Source organism: Dipteris shenzhenensis, chromosome 9, assembly GCF_047967505.1.
Source record: "Dipteris shenzhenensis isolate YYH24624 ecotype China chromosome 9, Dip_SZ_1.0, whole genome shotgun sequence".
Classification (NCBI taxonomy): Eukaryota; Viridiplantae; Streptophyta; class Polypodiopsida; order Gleicheniales; family Dipteridaceae; genus Dipteris; species Dipteris shenzhenensis.
In genome coordinates this window covers 19,033,676-19,055,155 of record NC_141604.1, presented here as the reverse complement: position 1 = coordinate 19,055,155, position 21,480 = coordinate 19,033,676, and the positions used below count along the sequence as shown (strand labels likewise).

General features: G+C 43.3%; 1 protein-coding gene across 5 annotated transcripts in view; it reads left to right on the top strand.

Moving 5' to 3' along the window:
- Nucleotides 1-21,480, top strand: part of LOC147898324 (serine/threonine-protein kinase STY46-like) — a 73,306-nt gene that overhangs the window by 40,262 nt on the left and 11,564 nt on the right. For 3 of the 5 annotated variants that reach the window (XM_087379868.1, XM_087379866.1, XM_087379869.1), the window contains 2 exons: nt 16,121-16,231; nt 16,571-16,621. In XM_087379868.1, coding sequence (XP_087235994.1) covers nt 16,121-16,231; nt 16,571-16,621 — 162 coding nt within the window. Of the gene's footprint in view, nt 1-15,252; nt 15,390-15,507; nt 15,628-15,879; nt 15,947-16,120; nt 16,232-16,570; nt 16,622-21,480 lie in introns of all 5 variants that reach the window. The other 2 variants (XM_087379867.1, XM_087379865.1) reach the window with 2 other exon arrangements.

Genomic DNA, 21,480 nt, shown 5'->3' with positions numbered 1-21,480 from the left:
GTAGTAGCAAAGAGTTCTTTTTCATGCGTGGGATGAAACCTCAGTCGAAAAAATACAGCAGAGACACTCTCATTTGTTCTCCCTCTCTCACTCTCTCAACAGATACACTAGGGCCCAGGACAACAGTCGGGCTGGACCCCCCCGAAGGATTTTATTACTTGAGAGAAGAAGGAATACACGAGTTCAGTGTGGAAGCTGTTCATACAAATCCAAACGTGAATGAATTCCATTACATGAGCTCTAAGGCTCCCCTTCTTGGCAACAAGCCACTTGTCAATTTCTACATTACTTTCCTAATTATATGCCGCTAAGGGCAACTCTGGAGTCTTCGAAGCACTTGGTCACGCGAACCGCCCCCTAGACTCTTGTTAGGCTCCATTGCGCTTAGGAAAATCACTCTTCCTAGTACTTGCAACAATTAATTAAAGCGCACCACCATGGTACCCATTAATTGTTAGCACTTTGCATGCAAATAATACACTGTAGACTAATTCTAGTCACGGTGGGCCTTCCCACTGAACACATGTGCACATTCTCTGGTTGACCGAAGTCAACACCCTTGATCATAATTAAGGGTCTTTGACCAAGGGTTGAGGTGCCTCGAAGTTGGCACAACTCTCCAACCGAGGTTGGCATATCTTGGTTAACCGTAGTTAACTCTCTTGGTGCATGCCAAGTCTCGTTAATCGAAGTCAACACTCTCTGACCGTAGTCAGCTCTGTGGTTCTCTGGTTAACCGCAGTTAACTCTCTTGGTAATAAACCAAGTCTCCTCCACCGAAGTCAGGTTTACTTGACTAGAGTCAAGTATCTTTGACTATAGTCAATTCTTTGACCATTAAAAGAACTCTTTGACCATAATTAACACATATGAAAACTCTTTAATTATGATCAAATAAATGGTCAACTGTACTTTGACTTAGGATATTTACATGTGGTGACATTCCCTCGGCTTCTATTCAATTGACCTCAACTGAAAAGCTTCCTTGTAACCATTCAGAAGCTGTGGATGATCGGACAACATGTCTTCATCCATCCACTTGGCATCTAATGCCATATAATTCTGGAATTTTACAAGATACCTGTAAAACTCCTTGCCTTGAGGGCCTTTGCGTACAGTATGGTACACAATCTGCTTTGGCTGAAGGACCTCTTCCAACTCATCCACTTTTGGTGGATCCTCTGATATTGGCTCTGTAGGCTTTGGCCCCTGAAATTTCTTTAGAAGACTCACATGGAATGCATTGTGAATCCTTCAATGCTCTGGCAATGCTACCTTGTATGCAACCTCATTTATTCTTTCTGTAACCCTGAAAGGGCCATAATATCTGGAGGATAACTTTGCATACACTTTCTGTTTGCCTTTAAACTTGTGGAGCCTAGCTTTCTCGAACTTCAAAAGTACCCAATTCCCTTCCTTGAGATCTAGTTGTCTCCTATGCTTATCTGCAGCTCTTTTATGCTTCTCTTGAGACCTTTCAATTGCTGTCTGGACTTGGCTGTAAGCTGTATGGAGGTTTCTCACAAACTGATCAGCTGCAAATATTTCATCCTTGGTCCTCAAGATAGGTGGCAGAATCACCTTCCCATAAATGACCTCAAAGGGGGCTTTCCCTATAGAGTTGTGTATTGTATTATTGTAAGCAAACTCTACCAATGGTAGGTACTTTTCCCAATCTGAACCTTGGTCACCCACATAGCATTTCAGCATATCCAATGCTGTAGAATTTGCTACTTCACTTTGACCATTTGTCTGGGGATGGAAAGAAGAAGAAAAATTCAGATTCGTCCCCATATTATCAAATAAAGCTCTCCAGAATAGACTGGTCATTCTGGGATCTCGATCACTGACAATGGACTTAGTCATACCATGGTGCTTAAAGGCATGTGCCATATGATCTGCCTTTATGGTTTTGCGAACCGGAATGAAATGAGCTTGCTTGCTGAATCTATCAATGATAGTCCAAATCCCATCATTCCCTGACTTTGATATTGGCAAATAAAAAATGAAGTCCTTTGTAATACTTTGCCACGGTGCTTGAGGCATGGGAAGAGGCATAAGTAGGCCAGGTGTCTTCCGTCTATCATACTTCACTTTCTGACACGAAAGGCATATAGTAACAAATTGATGTATATCTTTCCGCATTCCTGGCCAAAAGAAATACCTCTCTAGTGCTAGAGTTGTTTCATATGCTTCTCAGAAAGTTTTGACCGAGTTAGAAAATATCTCAGACTTTGGTTATCTGTCTTAACAGTAAAATCTGCACCCAAAAGATAGTGCTTCCATGTATGGATGGCATGGATTACAGCCAATAACTCTTTCTCATAGATTCCCAGATATCTCTCTGCATCCCGGAGTCTCCTGCTCTCATAGGCCACTACATGACCATTCTGATGCAATGCAGCCCCAACACATTCCCCACAAGCATCACAATCCACATCAAATGGCTGATACAAATCTGGAACTATTAAGATTGGCTTTGTGGTCAGACTCTCTTTGAGTGTGATGAAGGCTGTCTTTTGAGGAATTTTCCATCTGAAAGCTGCATTTCTCTTAGTAAGATCGTGGAGCGGAGCGGTGCGGCTATATCTGCAAAATGCCTGATAAATCTTATGTAGTAAGAACATAGGCCTAGGAAACTTCGAACCATGGACATTTTTCAGCTCTGGCCATGCGCGAATGGCACGGATCTTTGCCGGATCCATCCGTATCCCATCTTTGGATATTATATGCCCCAAGTAATGGATTTCTTCTAGGAAGAATTCACTTTTCTTGCTGTTTGCATAGAGCTGATGATTTCTCAGCTCTTGAAGCACTAGAGCAAGATGTTCCTTGTGCTCTTCTTCGGACTTAGAAAAGATAATTATGTCATCGAAGAAGGGACCAGTGAACTGTCTGTAGGGTCGGAAGATACAATCCATCATCCTATTGAAAGTAGTAGGGGCATTTGTCAATCCAAAAGGCATCACTAGATATTCATACAACCCAAAAGTAGTGCGGAACGTTGTCTTGTGCACATCCTGAGGCTGTATCCTCACTTGGTGATAGCCACTCTTTAAGTCTATCGTGTTGAAAAGGGGAGCTCCATTTAACTGGTCCAGCACATCATCAATGCGTGGAATAGGGAATCTATTCTTGATGGTCATTTTGTTCAGTGCGCGGCAGTCGACGCACATACGGAATGAGCCATCTTTCTTCTGTACTAGCAGTACAGGGGAATAAAAAGGAGAAGAACTGGGTTGAATCAACCCCTTGGACAACAAGTCTTGCACTTGAGTCATAATCTCTTCTCTCTGAGTTGCACTAACTCTATATGGGGGCCTATTGGGTGGCTCGCTGCAAAAAATGAGTTCTATGCCATGATCCTCAGGCTTCTCAAGGGTAGCTCCCCTGGCAAAGCATCAGAAAAGCAATCTTTAAAATTTTCAAGAAACTGAAATTTATTATGATCTGCCTCACTTATTTCAGCATGCATTTCCACGTCTCTCTCTTTTACAAAAATCATGTAAGCTGAAACTGCAGAACTTTATTTCTTTTCCAACAGAACTATTTGATACAATGGGAATAGTTTTCTCTCTATTCCTAGCAACCACACAATGTACTTTGCCCCTATGTACAAACTCTAGCACTCTTTCAGGAAGAGTCAACTTCGCTGCCTTCAATGAAACCAAGGCATACCCAAGACTACATCATCATGTTTTAGTGGAGAAATGAAGAAGTCTTCTTGATCCATATAATTGTGTACATGAAGACGGAGCTTCCCTATCAAGGGAGTGACTGGCACAGGGTTCCCACAGAACATCTGATCAGCATCCAAAGCCCTGCCCAACTCCTCCGTCTTTATTCCCAGCCTCAGGGCTAGGTCCTCTAATATGAAATTATCAGTAGCCCCTGGATCAAATAAAATCAGCGCTTGTTGGTCTCTGACTTTGCTCCATGATAGTAGCAATTCTCGTTCTTTTGGGTTTGAAACATGACCCAGTATGTCAGGAATTCCTCTTGCCATTGGCTTTTGCGGTCCCCGTGGCTTCTCTGCCTCTTTTCCCTTCGAAGTTGAAAGCTTTTCTGGGCACTGGGCAGCTACATGCCCCTCTTTGCCACACTTAAAAGCATTTCCCATCTCTGCGAACTCAGCTATCTGTTCAGGAGTGAATGGGGATTTGCCTTTATATGTCTTTGAAAACTGAGTACCCCTCGGCTTCTGAGGCTGAAGCCCTTTCTTTTCAACCTTGGGATACTCTTTCTTTTTTGATTTTGAAAAATCAGTTTTCTTCCTTTCAGCACGTCCTACATGCAAGGATAGTATTGTAGATGGATCTTGTAACGGCACAAGACTAGCTACTGAAGTTGAATGCATAAGGTCTTGAATGTTCTTTGCCCCCCCCCCCAAAGCATTCACTACTGCCTGAATTCTTGGACTGAGACTGGCTCTATACTTTTTCATTTGTGTTCCTTTGGAGATCTTTTTAAAAGGTGCAACCTGCAAATAAGCATCCCAAAACTTTTGGTTGTACACATCCACTGTATCTCCTACATCCATATGCAAATTGTCCCAATCTTGAAGAACATGATCTCTAAACTGTTTAGGCATAAACTGTTGGTAGAAGGCTTTCTTGAAGTCCTTCCACCTCTTTGGGGCCGACCCATCTGTGGTCTGTGCACTCCACCATCCACTAGCTGTAGCTGTCAAGTGCAAACTGAACATTCTTAACTTGGAGGATTCTGAAAACTTTTCTGTACCGAAATCAGCATCAAATTGCCTGATGAACTGCAATGCTTTGTGTGTATGACCATATTGTCCATTATAGGTCATAAACTTAACAGATTTACCTCCTTCTTTGAATTCCTTGGTCTCTCTGGAAGACTTTCTCTTCCTAGACTTCTTGTGTTTCCTTCTTTTCCTGGATGGTTTATCTGATAAAGAAGAAGATACAAAAGTCGAGCTCGAGGTAGACGGTGAAGGACTGGGAGATCGGTGATGATGCCTCGATCTCTTCCTGCTATGAGACCGTCCCCTATGAGATCTCTCTAGCTGTACACGAGAGTGTGCCTCTGGCATTGGCACATCATATGCTGCATTAGGCATATTGTCTACTTGAAACAAATGCTGAGCTCTAGGATCCCCTCTGAGATTTTCCATCTCTTGCATACGAGTGCGTACCATCTGCTCAAATTCTTGCTGAGTTTGTTGCACACTTCTCTGTCTTGGATGTGCATCCCTATCTTGTGAATCCCACTGGATAGGTGATTGAGCCATTTTCTTACAACTTGTCTGAGATCTGCAAGTTTCTCACACACACTATGTATGCAACTGATGCACGTTGCCTTTGCTTTGCAGAAAGAAAGTACCTCAACAAGAGGTGTCGTGCATTCACAACTTGTGCCAGTAATGGGCTGCCAGCTCAAAGCATAATCCACAAAATTGCCAAGGCATCAACAACTATATTCCCCCTTTTCTGGCTGTTGCAAAAAGCACTCAGAATGCATCTGACTCATCTTTTCCTGAGCACAAAGGCATGCATATCCTTTTTCTGCAAATCTCTGATTTTACTGTGTCTCTGCTGCTTTTCTGACAGTAAATATTCTCTCAGATAGGTGTAAACTGCTGGCAGAAACAGTCTTTGCAACCTTTTTGTGTGTGTGTGTGTGTGTGTGGGACTAACCAGATAGGTAACTATTGGTTACTTTAACCAGACTGACTGGTTCTGGTTAGTCTGTGACTGGATGGTTACTGTCTGGTCAAACTGACCAGACTGGTTCTGTTCTGGTCTGGTTACATTGACGGACTAGTTAGTCTGTAACTTGACCACTAACTTAACCAAACTGGCTAACGGAACCAGTCTAGTCTAGTTAGGCTGTCCTCTGACCAGATCTCTAACCAGGGTCAGCCAACTGCAGTTAACTTGACCAAGGTCACACTAACCCTAGGTCTGCCAACTGGCTGCCACGTGTCAGTGCGCCACATCAGCTCTGAGCTGGATGCCACGTGTACTGCCACATCGGCACCACATGTGTGTGCCACGTCATCTGTTGACTTGGATAGCGCCACGTCAGCATATGCCACGTCATCATGGCTGCTTGCTTGTGTGCCACACGTCAACCCTCTGCCACGTCAGAGAAAAACTTAGACAAAGTCCCGTCACGCCGTCGCTTGCAACCCTGCGTAGATCAACATGATGGTCGTTTTTTGTTTGGCACAAAGATCTCGCACAGCTTTCGTCTGACGCATATTGGCGTAAGAAATTCGCTTGCAATCTCTGCTGGTCGGGCATCATATTAGCGTCTTCTAGAGACCTTTTGCGATGCTGCCCTTGCGTTGATGGTCATAGCTCACGTGAAGACGTCGCTAGTCATCAATGCTTTCTACGATGCCCTCGTGCTTGGACTTCTGTTAAATTATTCACTCCCGTGGCGCACTCTTTGCATAGAATTCTATAAGGCACTAAATAATTCCACGGTGCTCACGCAAGGTGACAATCAGCTTTCTGTAGGCAATTTTAATCCCATAGCGTAGCCTCCTCGAATACTATCGACTTTAGCAGGGCATGTGATTCGACGCAAGAAGCCCAAAATCACCACGAGTGTACACGCAATACCCAAACAGTTACGTCACTCGTGATTGCTTCCATTCGTTCTGAGGCGTCCTTATGCCGTCACGATATGCTTTGCCTTAGTTCACGCCTTACTGCTTGGAGTAGTAACGGACCCAACTCCTCAAAAGTGAGAGGTTTGGCCCTGTCATAGTCGTAACGAAGCTCTTGAAACTCTGTGGTAACCTCCTAAGTACCATCAAGGCCAATTGGTCAGAGTCTACCTTTTGACCAACCGATGCTAGTTGATCCCTCACCACCTTGACCTTCGTCAAGAGGTCATGTACCGAATCTCCCTCATCTATATCCATATTGTAAGTCAAGATTTGGGATGTTTATATGTCTCATATAGATCCTTTAGAATGGCCCACACCTCTATTGATGTGTTAGTTATGTCACCACAATGTAAATATCCTAAGTCAAAGTACAGTTGACCATTTATTTGATCATAATTAAAGAGTTTTATATGTGTTAATTATGGTCAAAGAGTTCTTTTAATGGTCAAAGAATTGACTACGGTCAAAGATACTTGACTCTGGTCAAGTAAACTTGACTTCGGTCGGGGAGACTTGGTTTATTACCAAGAGGGTTAACTACGGTTAACCAGAGAACTACAGAGCTGACTACGGTCAGAGAGTGTTGACTTTGGTCAACGAGACTTGGCATGCGCCAAGAGGGTTAACCACGGTTAACCAAGACGTACCAACTTCGGTTGGAGAGTTGTGCCAACTTCGGTTGGAGAGACTTGGCTATAATTAAGGCGCATTGACCCTTGGTCAAAGCTCCTTAATTATGATCAAGAGTGTTGACTCCGGTCAACCAGAGAATAAATATATATTTTTATATTTGTTATGTGTGCACATGTGTTCAGTGGGGACACCCACCGTGACTAGAATTAGTCCACAGTGTGTTATTTGCATGCAAAGCGCTAACTATTAATGGGTGCCATGGTGGTGCGCTTTAATTAATTGTTGTAGGTACTAGGAAGAGTTATTTTCCTTAGCGCTACAGGAGCCTAATTAGAGTCTAGGAGGCGGTTCGCGTGACCAAGTGCTTCGAAGACTCCAGAGTTGCCCTTAGTGGCATGTAATTGGGAAAGTAGTATAGAAATTTGACAAGTGGCTTGTTGCCAAGAAGGGGAGCCTTAGAGCTCTTGTAACGATTCATTCTACGTTGGATTTTGTATCAGGCAGCTCTACGCTGAACTCTTGTAACAGATTCTCGCTTCAAGAAATAAAATACCTTGGGGGGGGGGTCCAGCCCGACATGTTGTCTTGGGTCCTAGTGTCTTTGTTGAGAGAGGGAGAGCAAATGAGAAGTGTTTTGGCTGTCCTTTGTGGGTAGTATTTCATTGGTATCAGAGCTATTGGTTCATCTCTTTCCTTGGAGATGACGGTCTAAGACAATTGGACCGCCACAAATGGGAAAGAGTAGCAATCGACAGCAACGTCATCAAGCGGCTCATTATGCATAAGATCACAAGCGTGAGTGGTTAGGCGCACGGATAGATGAAGTGATGAAGGCCTTGGGAGCATATTGATGATCCGGTTGAGTCACGCTATTTAAATGCATCAGGCAATTGCTCTCCGTGAGGCAACGCAAGGCTAGGCGTCGATGAAGACCCGGTAGACGAGATGAGTAGCAGGTGCTGCTCCTTGGCTGTAGACGATTGACAAAGGACCCTATGTATGGCGAAGGCAACCAGCCAGACAGGGGTGCATAGGTAACGTCTCCACGCAGGCACATGGTCGACGGAAGGATGATGGTGATCATCCTTAGCAAGATGCCTCCATGCAGAGCGATACCATCACGCTGAGAGACGTCTTCATGTGAAGACAATTCCTTCGAGAGGGCACACGTTGTGAAGGTTCTGTCCAAAAGCAAGCGATGCTTCGTGACGCAGATTCGTCATATGCTGAAGATCCCGCGACGTGCGAAGCTGATGATCTCTAGAAGGCGCGACGCGTGACGTCGACCAATTCACAGCCAGAAGGTTTGGAACCTTAGGCTTGATGATGTGGCAGACTTGACACGTGGCGCTGACATGGCAGGCCTGAGAGATGCTGACGTGGCAGCCAGCTCAGATGCTGATGTGGCAGGACATGTGACAGGTGACATGGTGCCCACACGTGTGTGATTGACATGTGGCATCCAGTTAGCTGACCCTGGTTAGAGATATGGTCAGAGGACAGCCTAACCAGACTGTCTATTTAACTAGACTAGACTGGTACAGTTAGCCAGTTTGGTTAAGTTAGTGGCCAAGTTACAGACTAACTAGTCTGTCAATGTAACCGGACCAGAACTGGACTGAACTGGTTAGTGTAACCAGTAGTTACCCATCTGGTTACTGTCCCAAAAAAAAAGGACAGTTGCAGAGACTGTTTCTGCTAGCAGTCTTCACCTATCTGAGAGAGTATTTACTGTCAGAAAAGCAGCAGAAACACAGTAAAATCAGAGATTTGCAGAAAAAGAATATGCATGCCTTTGTGCTCAGGAAAAGATGAGTCACATGCATTATGAATGCTTTTTGCAACAGCCAGAAAAGGGGCAATATAGTTATTGATGCCTTGGCAACTTTGTGGGTATATGACTTGAGCTGACAGCCCGGTACTGGGATAGATTGTGAATGCAAGACACGTCTTGTTGAGGTAAATTTTCTCTTAGAAAAGCAAAGGCAGTGTGCATCAGTTGCATACACAGTGTGTGTGAGAAACTTGCAGATCTCAGACAAGTTGTAGGAGAATGGCTCAATCACCTCGCCAGAGGGATTCACAAGATAGGGATACACATCCAAGACAGAGAAGTGTGCAACAAACTCAGCAAGAGTTTGAGCAGATGGTACGCACACGTATGCAGGAGATGGAAAATTTCAGAAGGGATCCAAGAGCTCAGCATTTGTTTCAAGTAGAAAATATGCCTAATGCAGCATATGATGTGCCAATGCCAAAGGCACACTCTCGTGTACAGCCAGAGAAAGAGAGATCTCATAGGGGATGGTCTCATAGCAGGAAGAGATCGAGGCATCATCACCGATCTCCTAGTCCAACACCGTCTACCTCGAGCTCGACTTCTGTATCTTCTTCTTTATCAGGTAAACCATCCAAGAAAAGAAGGAAACACAAGAAGTCTAGGAAGAGTAAGTCTTCCAGAGAGACCAAGGAATTCAAAGAGGGAGGTGAATCAGTCAAGTTTATGACCTACAATGGACAGTATGGTCATACAGACAAAGCATTGCAGTTCATCAGGTAGTTTGATGCTGCATTCGGTACAGAAAAGTTTTGAGAATCCTCCAATTTAAGAATGGTCAGTTTGCACTTGACAGCGACAGCTAGTGGATGGTGGAGTGCACAGACCACAGAAGGGTCAGCCCCAAAGAAGTGGAAGGACTTCAAGAAAGCCTTCTACCAGCAGTTTATGCCTAAACAGTTTAGAGATCATGTTCTTCAAGATTGGGACAGTTTGCATATGGATGCAGGAGATACAGTGGATGTGTACAACCAAAAGTTTTGGGATGCTTATTTGCAGGTTGCACCTTTCAAAAAGATCTCCAAAGGAACCCAAATGAGAAAGTACAGAGCAGGTCTCAGTCCAAGAATCCAGGCAGGTGTGAATGCTTTGGGAGCAAAGAACATTCAAGACCTTATGCATTCAGCTTTAGTAGCTAGTCTTGTGCCGTTACAAGATCCATCCACGGTACTATCCTTGCATGCAAGACGTGTCGAAAGAAAGAAAACTGATTTTTCAAAATAAGAAAAGAAAGAGTATCCCAAGGTTGAAAAGAAAGGGTTTCAGCCTCAGAAGCCGAGGAGTACTCAGTTTTCAAAGTCATATAAAGGCAAATCTCCATTCACTCGTGAACAGATAGCTGAATTCCGTAGAGATGGGAAATGCTTCAAGTGCGGCCATACCCCAGGAATTCGGAACAGAGTGGCAGATGCCTTGTCCCGAAGATCCCCGGTCAATAATGTGACTATTGCCTATCATCAGGACTTGGAAGACATGAGGGAACAATATGCTAATGATGCAGATTTTGGCGAGATTTTACAGCAAATGCAAGAGGGGCAGTCCACTAGTCACTATTCCCTGAAAGATGGGTATCTAATGAAAGATGACAGCCTATGCATCACCCAAGAGATGAGGAAAAAGATTTTGGAGGAATGCCATGCACCTCCCTATGCTGGACATATCTAGCACTAGAGAGGTATTTCTTTTGGCCAGGGATGCGAAAAGATATACATCAGTTTGTTACTAAATGCCTTACGTGTCAGAAAGTGAAGTATGATAGACGGAAGGCACCTGGCCTACTTATGCCTCTTCCCGTGCCTTAGGCACCATGGGAAAGTATTACAATGGACTTTATTTTTGATTTGCCAAGATCAAAGTCAGGGAATGATGGGATTTGGACTATCATTGATAGATTCAGCAAGCAAGCTCATTTCAGTTTGGTTCGCAAAACCATAAAGGCAGATCATATGGCTAAGCTTTTCATGGCACAGATCTTTAAGCATCATGGTATGCATAAGTCCATTCATAGTGATCGAGATCCCAGAATGACCAGTCTATTTCGGAGAGCTTTATTTGATAACATGGGGACGAATCTGAATTTTTCTTCTTCTTTCCATCCCCAGTCAGATGGTCAAAGTGAAGTAGCAAATTCTACAGCATTGGATATGCCGAAATGCTACGTGGGTGACCAAGGTTCAGACTGGGAAAAGTACCTACCATTGGTAGAGTTTGCTTACAATAATACAGTACACAGCTGTACAGGGAAAGTCCCCTTTGAGGTCATTTATGGGAAGGTGATTTTGCCACCTATCTTGAGGACCAAGGATGAAATAATGCAGCTGATCAGTTTGTGAGAGATCTCCAGACAGTTTACAGCCAAGTCCGGACAGCAATCGAAAGGTCTCAAGGGAAACATAAAAGAGCTTTAGATAAGCATAGGAGACAGTTAGATCTCAAGGAAGGGGATTGGGTACTTTTAAAGTTTGAAAAAGCTAGGCTCCGCAAGTTTAAAGACAAACAGAAAGTGTATGCAATGTTATCTCCAAGATATTATGACCCTTTCAGGGTTACAGAAAGAATAAATGAGGTTGCATACAGGTTATCATTGCCAGAGCATTGGAGGATTCACAATGCATTCCATGTGAGTCTTGTAAAGAAATTCCAGGGGCCAGAGCCTACAGAGCCAGTATCAGAGGATCCACCAGAAGTGGATGAGCTGGAGGAGGTCCTTCAGCCAGAGTAAATTGTGTACCATACTGTACGCAAAGGCCCTCAGGGCAAGGTGTTTTACAAGTATCTTGTAAAATTCAAGAATTATATGGCATTAGATGCCAAGTGGATGGACGAAGACATGTTATCCAATCATCCACAGCTTTTGGATGTTTACTAGGAAGCTATTCAGTTGAGGTCAACTGAATAGAAGCCGAGGGGATGTCACCACTATGTAAATATCCTAAGTCAAAGTACAGTTGATCATTTTTCTGATCATAATTAAAGAGTTTTATATGTGTTATCTATGGTCAAAGAGTTCTTTTAATGGTCAAAGAATTGACTACTGTCAAAGATACTTGACTCTGGTCAAGTAAACCTGACTTCGGTTGGGGAGACTTGGTTTATTACCAAGAGGGTTAACTACGGTTAACCAGAGAACTACAGAGCTGACTACGGTCAGAGAGTGTTGACTTCGGTCAACAAGACTTGGCATGCGTCAAGAGGGTTAACCACAGTTAACTAAGATGTGCCAACTTCGGTTGGAGAGACTTGGCTATAATTAAGGTGCATCGACCCTTGGTCAAAGCTCCTTAATTATGATCAAGAGTGTTGACTCCGGTCAACCAGAGAATAAATATATATTTTTATATTTGTTATGTGTGCACATGTGTTCAGTGGGGACGCCCACCGTGACTAGAATTAGTCCACAGTGTGTTATTTGTATGCAAAGCGCTAACAATTAATGGGTGCCATGGTGGTGCGCTTTAATTAATTGTTGCAGGTACTAGGAAGAGTTATTTTCCTAAGCGCTACGGGAGCCTAATTAGAGTCTAGGAGGCGGTTCGTGTGACCAAGTGCTTCGAAGACTCCAGAGTTGCCCTTAGTGGCATGTAATTGGGAAAGTAGTGTAGAAATTTGACAAGTGGCTTGTTGCCAAGAAGGGGAGCCTTAGAGCTCTTGTAATGATTCATTCTACATTGGATTTTGTATCAGGCAGCTCTACGCTGAACTCTTGTAACAGATTCTCTCTTCAAGAAATAAAATACCTTCGGGGGGTCCAGCCCGACATGTTGTCATGGGCCCTAGTGTCTCTGTTGAGAGAGGGAGAGCAAATGAGAAGTGTTTTGGCTGTCCTTTGCGGGTAGTATTTCATTGGTAAGGAATCATAGAGTCCGTCGTAGTCCCTATGATCAATGCCAGGCCGTGGGCATCTCTATCCTCCCATTCTTCTAGTTCCTCTCCGTCTATTGGTATAAGTATCCTCCCCTTTTTGTCCACCATATCCTCCGGCTTCGGCTTCGCCCTCGCTCCCGTTGTCATCTTCCACAGTTGCCGAGCCACTAAATGACTCTAGGTCTTCACCTTCCAGATAGGATAATTAGTCCCATCCAGTTTCCCAGACTCTCCGAAGTTAGGGATGGTGAAAGAAGGAACTTGACCAGAGGAGAAAGAAGGGAGAGAAGGGGCTGAAGAGGTCTGTAGGCACCTGACTGAACTTGAGTCACCCTCCTTCTTGCAAGGGCATGGTCCTCCAGTCGTGGAAGTGGATTCCCTCGATCCTTTGAATCAAAGTCGTCCTTCAGCAAGGTCCTTGCCTTCAAGCTCCCACACTTGTGAGCCTTCTACTTGGGCTCTAATACCATGTTAGAAATTGACCAACAGAGGGTACACACATCGGAGGACTGATAGAATAGCACAAGAGCTCACACAATGTGTGGGGTGAGTGGAATCACAAACTTCTTAACTTTATGTTCTTCAAATAGATGGGCAGACTAGTAAATAGACAATGATTCAGCCAGATATAGAAACCACCAAAAACAATATATATCCGTCCAAAGCTATGGACACAAGATCCAGAGTCCTACTAGATGTGGTCCTTTGATCTTACCACAAGGTACTTCTACTAGCTGCCGGATATCTTTTGAAGTCATTTTTACTCTTTTTTGTTGTCATCTGTTGGGAGGTGTAGGAATGCAACGCAAACTGAATAAGCACTCTTTTCATTGTTTTCTCTAGTCAAAACAGTTGCCGTATGAAATTTCATGGGTGAGTCTATTCTTGTAGCCCTTTGGACTTGTTGGAATAAAAAAAAGACGAGCTGCCTTGTTGCCAATAACTTTTACGTGCGTGCTAGGCTGTTATGTTGGTGTGAAGTGCTCTCACATTGTTGCGAGTTGTGTGCCTCCAATTTGGAGCAAATTCCAACATTGGAACTTATTGTAGTAGCTGTTCATGCCTTCAGATTACCTCGAAGGATTCACGGGCACACGGTATAGTCACTTAATATAGGAAATGTTAAAATGAACACATTATTTAATTACAAACAAAATGTAAGTTTTTCCCTTGTACTGGGGTTCTGTTGTCGAGCTTGCAATACAGCATAGTTTCAGGGAACAGGAACTTTCCGGGAATGTTGGATGCCAGAATGGGAATGTATCGGGCAGGGGGAATGGGATAGGATCACCATGTCATGTGACACATCATCAAATCATGCGGAAATATAACAAAATATGAAAAGAACACCACTTTTAGCAGCTCTAAACTTTCCATTTCAGCTTTAGGAACGTGGAATGCCAAATTTAGGTCTGGAACGCGTTCTTGGAATGACGTTCCCTGGTAACTCCCTGTCTAGAAAGGTTCCAGGGACATTGCAGATGTTTCCGTGTTGTCAGCCCTATGGTGTTCCAGATGTTCCTGTTGTTGGAATGCTGTTCCCTGGGGTGCTGGGTTTCCAACAGTCTTCCAATACTTTCTCTCTTTCCTAATGTAATTGTGACTATAGTAGACTCTTTCCCACTAGAGAGTCCTACTATAGCCATTTGTTCTTCTAGTCTTGAATCTTGTGCCACGCATTCTGTTTAGATGCAGTTTCAGTTCTGTATTTTGAGTAAATTTTTATTCTCTTTTGATTCGTGAGGAGAACTGGAACAGTTGCATAACATATACATGGTATCTGGGCTGGTGCTGGCTTTAAGTTTCTGACAGATGTATTTTGGTTGTATGTTTAAGACGGTTTGTGGAGACTTCTAGCTACTATAGTACCATATTCTGCGTAGGGCAGGTTGCTTTGGAGAGCTGCTTCATTTACGAGAAGTGTGCAAGATAGTACCTGTATTTATTGTTGAAAAGCGGACCTTCTGATCATCAGGATAAACCCAATTTTGGAGGGGAAACGTCATGATTAACAGGGAGTAAATGAACCAAGACCATAAAATGTTAGCTTGCCACAGCTCTGATATGCAAGACATGCTGGTCTTTATTTCAAACACTATGCAGTGTGCATTCATGATATAGTTTAGGTTTGGCCTTTCTTGGATGGTCTGCAATATTTCTCTGCTTATTCCCCTCTACCCTTGACTCAGCTTGAAGAATACTTGCATGATTTTGTTCATCCAACAGTTTGTGTTGATACCTGACTTGCTTTCATGGCTTATTGCTATGACAGGTCCTTCCTGTTGCGATGGAGAATCTTGAACTTGCTTCTTCAAGGAATGCATCTCCTAAGCAGGAAGATGTCTTGGGTTCTATAGGTCGCTTTCCACCCAGGCAAAGGTTGGCTGCTTGTATGTCATCTCAAAGTTGGTATGGATGACTGCAACTGTAGAAATGATTGAGTTCTTTTATGTCAATGTTTGTATCCAAATCTTTGTCATGGTCTAATCCAGATGAATCCTTATTTGTTTATCTGTATTGCAATCAGTGTGCACCCTCCTCCTTCCTTTGGGTCCTCTCCTAACCTGGAGGCACTTGCGTTAGAGTTGAATAAGTCATCGCCTGTCGATGAGGAGAAAAACAGCAATGGCAGTCATTCTCTTTCAAAGTAAGAGCTAACCAAAGCTTGAGTGTTCCGATTTGCAAGTTAACTTTTAAAACAAGGCATCTATACTAATTTCATTTCACAAAGTGTCTCAATGCATCATTTTTGTTGACTTCTACGAGGAAAATATCAATGCTGATATGTAACTTCAATCCCAGAATTTACAAAGCTGTAGTTTGCCAAATCAAAGAGCTAGCCCTGTAAATCAGTTGTAGTCTCTGAATTTGATATGGTGATCTGTGTTTTTCTTCCAAGGTTTCCGCATATGCCCATGCACGAAGTAACCTTCTCAACATTGGATAAGCCAAAGCTCCTAAGCCAGGTGTGCTTAGAAGAACCGTTTGCTAATAATCTTTACAACTCTTTGACATAATCAAGAAATACTCATTGTGTTAAAAGTCAGTAATTTTTCTCTCACTTCCCTATGCTCTTCTTGTACCTATCCTGATGTTAAGGACCATCACTTTCTGTTTTGACATGGAAATTTGCATCGCAGTTATCCTCCTTGCTGGCAGACATTGGGTTGAACATCCGGGAAGCTCACGTATTCTCAACTGGTGATGGGTATTCACTGGATGTATTTGTTGTTGATGGTTGGCCAACTGAGGTGAGAGATCTTATGATACGAATAGACCCTTGTTATGTATCTTTTGTTTCCTTTCACATATCAGTTGCGCTGCCACCACTATGGATCATATGGGGGGTTTTGGTTGTTTGGATAAACTTTACTCTCTCTGCCTGTAGAATTCATTGATTGTTTCACAAAGCAGGATATTGATACTTTAGGAGGGGGTCTGAATTGCTCTAGGAAGTATTGAAGAAACTGGATAAAGCTAGAATAAATATATAATATCCTTAAGTGAGAGATTGTTCTGTGTACTTCAGGGGGATACGTTTAAAATGGCAACATCTTATTAATTCCTTTATTGTGTTCTGTGATGAGCAGGATGTACAAGAGTTGCACCAGGCCCTGGAAACTGCTCTAGCTCGTCTAGAGGTAATTTTTGATACTTGACAAATATACTTGTTTGGGTTTCTCATATGTCAGAAATCTGTATTATAAAATGCACGTGGCTTCACAAAACTTGGAATGTTGTGAGGTTAAGGTGACCAATTTACTGGCTCAACTGGCTTGATAAGGGGGAGTAGAGGGGAATCCTTGAGTAGCAAAATTAGGAGTACAAAGTGGTTCAGACCCTTGAAAGGACAAGACCTAGTACCGAAGGCATACACAATGGATAGGTACATGTAGTGTTTTAAAGAGAATCCGCTAGGTAGTGTTTCAAATAGAATCCTCTATGCAAGAAGCAGTGGATGGACTATCCAAAACTGAATTATAATTTCCCAAACTTCTGCCATGCCCAAACAAGCACAGATCTAGTAAAATTCAACTTTTTGCGGAGAAAGCAGTAGGGTTTTTTAACAAACTGAAGAACAACCATCAACATCACCTTAATGGAAGTTCTTCTGCACATTCCAGATTTAAGAATCAGTGTTCAATCACCTGTGCTAACTTTATAATAGTGTCGACAATTTGGTCCAAGAGGCGTTTGAGACAAAGATGATGGACAATTGAAGCATGTCTCAGCATTAGCTCTGAGACGATATTAGATATTAATGTGAATGGGCCTTTCTTGAAAGGTCATGCTCAAAACCACAATATGCAGAGCGGAAAATAAATCAACCACCAGATCAGCTAGATCCTACTCAAGATGTATATACAAGCAGATATGAATTCCATGGTCAGATCTGAAGTAGACTGTAAGGATGTTGCTTCACTGGTGCTAGATCTGAGGCCACGAACTGTTACTCTAATGTTCTGCTCTACAGCCCCCAAACCCCTATATCACCTACCTTTCTGTACCTTTGTGATTTGCTCACCTTCTGAGCTCTTTGTGCTAATGTTTGCTGGGTTTGCTGGTGCCTTTGCAAGTTTGCTGTACCTTGCTGATGACTCTGTCTCCCTCCTCTATGGGCTGGAATGCTGTGGGTGCTGCACTGTGCAATGCTACTTCTGCTTGCTGTGCCTGGCCGCATACACGTGTCCCTAATGCCCCCCCCCCCCAATGGGGCCCTTATATAGGGACTGCAAATGGCCAACTGGCCCTCTGCCCAGCTGTTACATTCCAGTCGGAATGTAGCATGACCTTGGACAGTTTGGTGGACATAAAGTTCTTAGAAAGACTGCAAATGTATATAAATGTAAATATTTGTGTGACAAATAAAGGTATGATTTGTCGTTAATGCATTTTTACATAAGTGTGCTACTGAGACCATAGTAGGGGGGAAACCATGAGGTCTCAACAATGTTTGCATTAATAGGACATTAATGGACTTGACCATTTGATGGTGCAATGTCGTGCTATAAAAATGTCATAGTAGCTACTCCCTGCTATGCATGATGGAGTTTATGGTTTTCAACCTTATGAGTGACTATCATGAGATTGAAACTGCACTATGTTGTGTTTTTAGAGGATGAGTTTGGGCATGTTCTTGGACTCATCTAGATATATGCTTTTGACGAATTAGCAGACATGCAAATTTCACCTTGTGAAGTTTTCGTCCATGTCGCGGCCTACTGGTATTTTGATAAATCTTTCTATCTTAAGTGGTGCGTTGCCCTATCAGCTAGATTTAGATGCTCGTTTGGGAGAGACTAAAATGAAATCGTTTAGACTTCACAAGCAGTTGTAGCTTGAATGAAGAGATTTGGACTACTTTTTGATTAGCCTTCTCCTATAGTGCTAGCCTTCGTCATGGCTGAGTTTGGCCTTCACCTCCGGAGTGCCGACAGAAACTTAGTACGAAGACTTTGTATAAATGGATGCTCAAGTATGTGTGGGTGTGTGGATTTGTATGTGTGAGAGCATACCTTTATACTATGGTCTACACCCACTGTTGGGTGCTGATGACGTCAGTGGGGATGTCATAGTAGCTAGTCCCTGCTATGTGTGATGAAGTTTATGGTTTTCAATCTTATGAGTGACTGTCATGAGATTGAAGCTGCACTATGTTGTGTTTTTAGAGGATGAGTTTGGGCATGTTCCTGGGCTCATCTAGATATATACTATTAAAATTGTTGGGATCTAAGGGTAATCCTAGGCCTAGGCAATAATAGGGAGTGCAATGTAAAGGCCTAAAAGAGGTATCAAATTACTAAGGTCAATTATGGACTTAAGTACTCAAATAAGTCCAAAGTGGCGAGCACTAGGATTCGTTTGGGAGAGACTAAAATGAAATCGTTTAGACTTCACAAGCAGTTGTAGCTTGAATGAAGAGATTTTGGACTACCTTTTGATTAGCCTTCTCCTTTAGTGCTAGCATTCGTCATGGCTGAGTTTGCCCTTCACCTCTGGAGTGTCGACAGAAGCTCAGTACGAAGACTTTGTATAAATGGATGCTCAAGTATGCGTGGGTGTGCGGATTTGTATGTGTGAGAGCATATTTTTATACTATGGTCTACACCCACTGTTGGGCACTGCTGACGTTAGTGGGAATGTCATAGTAGCTAGTCCTTGCTATGCATGATGGAGTTTATGGTTTTCAATCTTATGAGTGACTATCCTGAGATTGAAATTGCACCTTGTTGTGTTTTTAGAGGATGAGTTTGGGAATGTCCCTGGATTCATCTAGGTATAAGCACTAGGATTGGACAAGGTTCCAACATGAAGATACTAAAAAGAGGCCACAGAGATGATGACCAGAAGGCAGGGTAACACATTAACAGGGAAGACTCCAGATGAAAATAGAACCTTTTAGAGTATATGCTGAAGGAGAGTTTTCTTTAGGATTAGAGAAGGAATCTATCCTCGGTGACTCTTGTGAACTGAACTGCACTTCAAGAGGGGATTCTTGTGTTTTCTTAGATCTTAGACTTTCTCAATCTACCATAGGATTAGAGGTTGATATATACAATAAATGTGAACAACCTGAGTATAGTGGTTTACACATTATAAAACTGCCTCATATTCTCTCAAGCATTTCTGATTTGGCAAAATATGGAGTCATTTCTTCCCAATTCCATAGATTTTCCTGCCTTTTATCACTCAATGTAGTCTTTTATCACTCAATGGTATATAACTAAGGAGTCTTTTATCACTCAATGTAGTAATTTGATTCCTCAACTATTACACAAGAGGTATAATCCAAGGAAAATAATGAAAAAAGTACGCACAATCTTAGATGTGAAGTCTCTTGTCTATGGTGTATCAGCCTTAGGTATGTTTAGAATGATTCAACATAAGCTGAAAACAAAAAACACGGAGCTGAATAGCCCGGTTTTATTTTAGTTTTAAAAGAGAGTTTGATTGAGTATGCTTGTGCTTTCTAAGTTAGGAATGTATTTTTGCCTCTTTGTAGGAAGCGATACATAAGTGTAAAGGGTCCATTTAGCTTTTTATGTTTTAAAAGAGAGAGAGAGAAAGAAAGAAAGAAAGAAAGATGTATTAACGTCCGCGGGAGGCCTCGCGGGCCTATGGGACAAAAGTGCGGAAACAAAGTAAACTCATACAAGCCATAGTGGGTTGGAGCGAAGGGCTCGCTAAGGCCCTTGCTGAATACTAGAAAACACATAAACTGAAATACTAATGTAGTACATCATATCAAGTCAGGCCAGAAAGCCAAATAGTGTGTAACATGAGTGGGGCATGTCAGGCGCTCAGGGCTAATGCTCCAAGAACATGATCTGGCTCCATGTATCCAGGCTCCGTGATAGCTCTTTGGTGTGACACAAAGAACTCATGTATCTGCATCTATTGACCTGTCTCGTGCTGTGGTGGGGGGCGTGGTCTCCTCGATCTCTGGATCCGATGGGCTATGTCAAGTCTAATGCCACGTCTCTGTCGGTCGCCTTTGAGAAGAGCTGAGATAGGTCTAACCTCAATCGTGTGTGCTCTGGTCTCATGTCACATGTGAGATCCCCGTGACCCTCGTCCAGTAGTGGTGTCGTGTCGATTCCCTCTATTGACCCATCTATCTCTCATGTCAGCTAGCTCCTCCTCCTCTACTCTCGAGTGCCCTGGAGCTGACTCAAATGCATAGAAGTCGGTGACCTGCCTCTGCGCTTGGTCCACCTCAGTGTCTTGTGACGTGGTGGTCGCATCCTGTTGCTCTCTGATTCGTCGCAGTCGTGTCTCTCTGTGTCTCTGCATCTCCATTAGGTAGAGCCCAATATAGACCTGACCCTGGAAGTGGATCGGTTGTGAGAGCGCCCTATTGAAAAAGGCAATGGTAGCGCCCTTGGATCTCGTAGTAGGCGGGACATATACAAAGAAAGTGCTCCTCGGTCTCGACTTGACCCATCATGCATAGCATACAAGTCCGCTGCTCTTTAGGTATGCCTGCAGCTCTCCCTTCCTGAATTCTCAATTGATAGGAGGAGACTCGCATCTGTCCAATGGCAATCCTCAGTGCATGTGAGACTCCTCTGTCCTCAAGATACTGGGGTTTGATGATGAGGCCATTCTCCGATACTCTCAAGAAATGGGCATAGTAGAGCTGGGTCTTGGTGGGGAAATCCTGGTCCCCCCCCCAAGTCCGAAGTGTGTGAAGCTGGAGGAGGTCTAACCGTATGATGCGGTTAATCTCATCTTGCGGAATCAGCTCGGGGGGTGCATCCATGCTATACTTAAAAGGGGAGAGCCTGTCCATCTGAATGCCATTATTGGCGAACCAAGCAGAGACGCGTGTATACCATGCAGTATCAAACCCACTCTCTGCTAGTCGGATAGAGGATTCCAATGTCAGAGAGAGAGAGAGAGAGAGAGAGAGAGAGAGAGAGAGAGAGAGAGAGAGAGAGAGAATTCCAGTTTTTTGGAAGATTTTGTTTCTTGACTTGCTTGTTTATTTTTGCTGAGT